This window comes from Nicotiana tomentosiformis, chromosome 1, assembly GCF_000390325.3.
Source record: "Nicotiana tomentosiformis chromosome 1, ASM39032v3, whole genome shotgun sequence".
Taxonomy (NCBI): domain Eukaryota; kingdom Viridiplantae; phylum Streptophyta; class Magnoliopsida; order Solanales; family Solanaceae; genus Nicotiana; species Nicotiana tomentosiformis.
Window position 1 is genome coordinate 97,442,916 of NC_090812.1, and position 6,547 is coordinate 97,449,462.

At 41.7% G+C, this 6,547-nt stretch overlaps 1 protein-coding gene across 1 annotated transcript; it reads left to right on the forward strand.

Annotated features, from left to right (window-relative positions):
* On the forward strand, window positions 1-1,547 carry LOC138907331 (uncharacterized). Its single transcript, XM_070197930.1, has 3 exons — window positions 1-15; window positions 78-713; window positions 921-1,547. The coding sequence occupies exons 1-3, from the start codon at window positions 1-3 to the stop codon at window positions 1,545-1,547; spliced, it is 1,278 nt and encodes a 425-aa protein (XP_070054031.1).
* The last annotated feature ends 5,000 nt before the right edge of the window (window positions 1,548-6,547 follow it).

Sequence of the window (6,547 nt, forward strand, 5' to 3'; positions counted from 1 at the left end):
ATGAGCAACTTGAAGGTCATGTCCTTACTCAATTGCCCGAAGACGACATATTTAATCGGGATATGATAGATGTGTAGAGTCAGGAAGAGAATAGTGATTATGTCAACAATGCTGATGAGTCTGGAGATGACACACCCTTCCCTAATGAGGGTGATGATGAGGAGGAAGAGAATGTTGAACCTGATTTGACAAGGGAGCATGCTCCACCTCCCGTTAGACCAAGAGTGTACGAGTCCCACATGCCGTTTCATTCAAGGGAGATTCCCTACCTTGATCATTTGCTAAGTATGCCGGATGCGGATGCCCTCACAAGGGATCTTGACAAAATTCGGACAATAATGTGGGATGAATCTAGAGCAACAGTGCTGTCAAAGGGCATGCTTTTTGCTGATAAAGCGCCCCTAAGCAGGACGGTGCGAATGTACAACATAAAAGAGTATCGTGATATCGTGGTTCATGAGTCATCTCCGGATGTATACAAGGTTATTTGTCGTAGATGGTCTACGGGTTATAATTGGATGCTGCGTGCAAGGAAGCTGAAAACAAATATGTGGGGTGTGGGTAAATACATTGGCACCCACAATTGTGAAATGGACACATTCAGTGGGAATCATTCTGACTTGAATGTTGACTTGATTTCTTTTGTCTTGATTCCACACATTGAAGCGTCCAAAAGGTATAAGATCAAAGAGTATATAACATCTGTCCACCAGGTATATGGGTGTACCATTACCAAAAGAAAGGCATTCCTCGGGCGCAAACGTACGTTTGAAATTGTTTATGATAACTGGGATAAGTACTTTGCATCTCTACCCAGGTACATGGCCGCATTGCAACACTTTAACCTCGGTACTGTTGTTGAATGGAAGCTTGAGCAATGTCCGGGAATAGCAGAACGCATATTCAGATATGGGTTCTAGGCATTTAAACCAGCCATTGATAATTTTGTGCATTGTCGTCCGGCAATATCCATAGACGACACTCATGTCTATGGAAAGTATGATATTAAGTTGTTAATCGCCATTGCAGTAGATGCTAATGGAAGTATATTTTTCCTAGAATTTGCTATTTGTGCCAATGAAAGCCAAGAGACGTGGACATTATTTTTGAACCACTTGAAGGAGCACGTTGTCAGACAAAGTTCGTGTATTTGTCTAATATCTGATCGTCATGGCGGTATTTTAAGTTCTGTACAGAATTTGCGTGCATGGCAGAAACCGTATGCCTACCACCATTACTGTGTGAAGCACATGAAGGCCAACTTCCAGAGGGCTTATCCGAACAAGGACTTGCATGATTTAATATTGATGGCTGCAATAGATCACCAAGAGTGTAAATTCAGGAGGCGAATGGAATTGATCAGGCAGAAAGATCAAGGAGCCTATACTTGGTTGATGCGACATGAGCTTGACAAATGTACTTTGTATGCGGATGGTGGCAGAAGATGGGGAATTCTGACTATAAATGTGTTAGAGTCTTTCAACGGGTTATTGAAGTCTGCACGTGGATTGCCTGTCACTGCCATGGTGCGGATACCATTTAAGTAGATGACGCAGAGGTTTGTTAAAAGGTCTAGAGGTGCATCCTCATTGATGGAAAGGGGGTGTTGAATTCATGCCAATACCAATGAAAAGATTTGGAAAATACAGGAAGTGAGCACAGTGGCATTCATTTTTGCAGTATTGCAACGAGCGAAATATTTTTGAAGTTCGCACCACTATCAATCATAACCAGGGAAAGAATACACACATCGTCAATGAAACCAGAAGGTTATGCTCCTGTGGGAAATGGTCCATCTATCACATGTCGTGCTCACAGCCATGAAGTACTTTCAACATATAGGTTTCGCGGCAACGAGGTACGCTGATAAAGAATATAGTGTTGCTGCATACTTAAACACCTATAGTGGACAGTTGCAGTCAGTGGGTGCTGAGCATTATTGGCCGCCAGAACCATTTAAAATAGTGTGTAACAAGGAGTATGTGCATCAATGACAAATGCAGAAAAGAACGTGTATACAGAACCAAATGGATGTTGGTGATACCGTTTATGCGCGTAAATGTGGCATATGTTCCCAAACAGGACACGACTGTCGTAAATGTCCTTCAGCTAGTTTGGGTAGCGGTGGTAATTCAGCTCGCGATGGAAGTTCATCCAATGTGCCCAATTATCAAGGATACACGTAGTGTTTTATTGCAGTAATTTGTTGTAATAAATGTATGTAAATGTTCAGCTTGCAAAATATATGAAATAAAATTATTATTCCAATGGGGTTAAATCTAATTGATATTTAGCATTAATACTTCACTACAACAATTTAACATACACCCCAAGAAAAAAATAATAGTCATTTGCCATTATCGTCGTTGTCTGGCACGATTTCAATGTCATTATCTTCATCTTCTTCGTCAACATTGTGTACGCATCCTTCGGGACCCAGGGCATCATAATCTAGGCCCCAATTGACACACATTTCTCGTATTTCATCGCTATCATCAATAATACCACTTTCTTGATTTCTACAACAATATGGGACTCCAACGTCCAATGTCTGTGGTAGAAACTTAGGTAGTCCCTCCCACTCGACAACTGTTGGAAAAATAGGATAATCATTGTCTCTATGCAATTTTTCATTTTCGAATAAATCTCAGTACTGATCCTCCGTTCCTCCCAGGTAGTTAAGATCATCCATTACATGATGAACAACTAGTGCCTTTTTTATCTCTAGAATCTCCTTCATCAAATGCCGAATCACTTCTGGTTCATCTTTGTGTATGTTTGTTAGGAAGGTTGCAGACAGTGCTTGTGGCACAGCAAGCCCATGCTAGCGACATAGTACTCCATAATCACATCATTTTGAATAAAGGGGAACCCATTGTAGTTTTTCTCCCCAAATTCGCATACCTTCAGGCTTTGCAGAACAGCTAGTGCCTTTTCCATCTCTAGAATCTCCTTCATCAAATGCTGAATCACTTCTGGTTCATCTTTGTATGTGTTTGTTAGGAAGGTTGCAGACAGTTCTTGTGGCACAACAAGCCTATGCCAACGACATAGTACTTTATAATCACATCATTTTGAATAAAGGGGAACCCGTTGTAGTTTTTCGCCCCAAATTCGCATACCTTCAGGCTTTGTAGAATGCGCTTCACCCTCAATAATGTGCCTTTCAACTTTAAGATCAGTGTGTATATTAATAGGCTTATTTTCCAAGGGACGCAGAACACTATACCACTTATCATCAACCAAGTCAGTATAGCAACCTAGCATATTTTTTTCAAGGTAGGGATCGATATTGTTAAGACGTGTTCCATAGGGATCTGTTGAACTACCTTCATCCTTCTGCCTCTTTTTGAACTACTTATTAAATGTTAGTGGCATTTTTTAAATGAATGTTGTAATATTTCTTCAAATGGTCTTTGAATACAGATGTCTTGGTTCAGTTTAAAAAGCTGTCTTATACCCCAAATAATTATTATCACGCGAAGCATAGCGCTCCACCAGTATGCGTTATATGTATTGTCTTGTCGACCTGAAAAAGCTGCCGTTCTGGAAAAGATGTATTTTACCCTAAAAAATCATTATCACGCGAAATATAGAGCGCCGCCAATATGCGTTATGTGTATTGTCTTGTCGACCTGAAAAAGCTACCGTTCTGGAAAAGATGTATTGTACCCTAAAGAATCATTATCACGCGAAACATAGCGCGCCACCAATATACGTTATGTGTATTGTCTTGTCGACCTGAAAAAGCTGCTGTTCTGGAAAAATTGTCTTGTACCCTAAAAAATTATTATCACGCGAAACATAGCGCGCCACCAATATGCGTTATATGTTTTATCTTGCCTATAAAAGCCTAGCACATTGTAGTTATTATTTGCGCTTAACCAAAACAAATAGAAAAACTTTCCATAAATTTTTTATTTTTCTTGCATTAAGAAATGTCTGGACACAATGACGTACCAAGGTGTTATTGTGGCAAACGTACGATTTTGAGGCCATGGTGATCAAATAGTAATGTGGGGCGCAGACGCTGGATCTGTCAACAACTTGTAAGTTATTGTTTTGGAAAAAATATTTGTTAATATTTTTTATATAACATGTTAATTAATAGTATTATGTTATAATCTCATTGGTAGGACGGAAATCAATGTAGATTTGAAAAATAATATGATGAACTCATTAATCAGGAATACTATAAATCATGTTTGCAGTATATTTGGAATATGACAGGTGAATACGAACTCCAAATCTTTAAACTACAACAATAACTTGCGGCAGTGAAGGAGAAACTAAAAGATGCAGAAGAAAAAAAAAAAGGTTGGAAGAGAAATTTAAGTGGTTGAAGTACAGAATAATGGGCGATAGTGAGTAAGCAAACACATGGATGTGTTGAGTGTAGTATTTTATCTTTATGTTTTACGTGTCATGTATTTTCATTAATTGTACCGAATTTAAACTATGTTAAGTTGTCGTTTATGTTTTTATGATGTAGTATTAAACTAATAAATAACCCGAGAAATAAAAACACATGCGCAAATAATGTAAAACATAAATAATGTTGCTATTATATACTGAATGTCGTATGTACAGATAATAAAAAATATCAATGTGTCCCACATCCTGTATTCTTTAAAGCATTGGCTGGCCTGAGGCACATCCCATCCCGCCCAGCTACACTATCAGGATCATCCTCATCATATCGCCTCTTTATCGGAGGATACGCTGCAGCATGATCGTCGGTAAGGCTGGCAGGCTCGGTAGAAGGGGTCATCGGTCTAGCAGTAAACTACAGAATAATAAGATATTTTATTATATGAAATATATATTACTAATGTACGTGTTAGCTAAATTTTTTTTAATGGTCTTACCATGGTCTCAACGGGCTCCTGAATATAATCAACCGTCTCAGGCATGTTAGTATCGCACAAAGTGGCCTTCGTGACAGGCGAGGATGATGCCTTTAAAAAAATAAAAACGCTTTAGATATTGACGACTAATCAATGAGATAAAAATAAATATAAATAATAGTAACACAAACAAACCTGCGCCTGTGAAAGATCCTCAGCATCCCTCGATGATGACCCATAACTCAGTCGGCGCTCACTATGCACATCTCGTGTCGGACGATCATCAACAACCATCGATGGCTCTAGGGGACCGGGAAAATACTGATCCCACTCTTATCGTGTAATGGACGTACCCGCAATCAACAATGGAGCTGACGGGGTCACCTGCGAAGTCCCTGGCGTCAGCTGAAGGATAAATGGCGACATATCATTAGGAGCATCGTCTGGCTCAGGATGGTCACCTGACTGATCAACTCCAAAATTCTCAACAGGTGGCTCAACGCCCCCTTGCTGGGGACCACGTCCTCGCCGACCCCCACGACCTCGTAGGGCACCTCTTCCTCTTTGGGCACGCCTGCCACGTGGACGACGTTCAGGCTCCACTGCTGGCCCACGATGGTACTGCTCTGGCGGCAGATAATCAGCCTCGTGTCCCAAGCGCTCATCATCTCGGGCTCGCCTCAATGTCCGGGAAGCCAGATCTGTAACCTGGCGGCCATACTCGTGCAAAGCTGCCGCTCCCTCGCCGGTATGCTGTTGCATCTGCAGCCCCAACTGGTAGAACATATGTAAGCCAATATCATGCACAATATGTAAAATACTAATTACGGAACGCTAGGTTAATGTTATAAGTAAGTATAACAGATAACATACCAGTGCCTCATGCCTCCCGGCGTATGGAATGTACCGACCACCAGTGCGATGAACGGGATTCCCGACGAAAAGTCGGGTAACGCTGCGGTACCAACCCATATACTCATGCTCACCATCCATACGCTCAGGTGGAGGGGGTGGAAGAATCAGGTTATGCCGATGGTCCCAAATCTCAATATGCGCCTCTAGCCAGGCCACGTATGTCTAGTCAACCCTGGAATGATCATCCCGCTGGTAATGTATCCTAAGACAAGTGGGCGGAGTAGGTACAAGTTGCGGCGACCAAACTGGCGAAGGACTCGCTCGGTGGGATGATGCTCGACAATATCGAGACACATCAATGGGACGGAAGAGCTCCACATAAGTCGGCCACTCGAGCAATAATCGGGCAAACCAGCTATTAGCTCGTCGTTGTTTGGCCTCCATATGAACTATTAAGAAAAAACAGGAATCGTGAGTAAACGCAACACATATAAAGCCACGCCAAGTAAACTTAAGTATACATATACCTGCGCGCCCTCCAGCAAATCCAACAAATCCCTACAATAAGGGAGATTATGTCGAGCCTCGACCTCGCGTCCATAGCCTCGCCTATCAACCCACCTCCTAGCTAAAGGGAGAAACGGTGTAGGTGGTGCATCCGGAGTGATGGGTGGTAGAGGTGGCTGCAACTGCAGGAACCGCTCCCAGGCCCAAACCTAATATACAATGTGGACGTAAAATTTAAGGTATATTTTTACTCTGTATGTTATAATCATGAAAATAATTGACTATATTTTCACCTGCAGCAGCGGCAAAAATCCGGCAACGTCTCGTTGGGTGCCCAT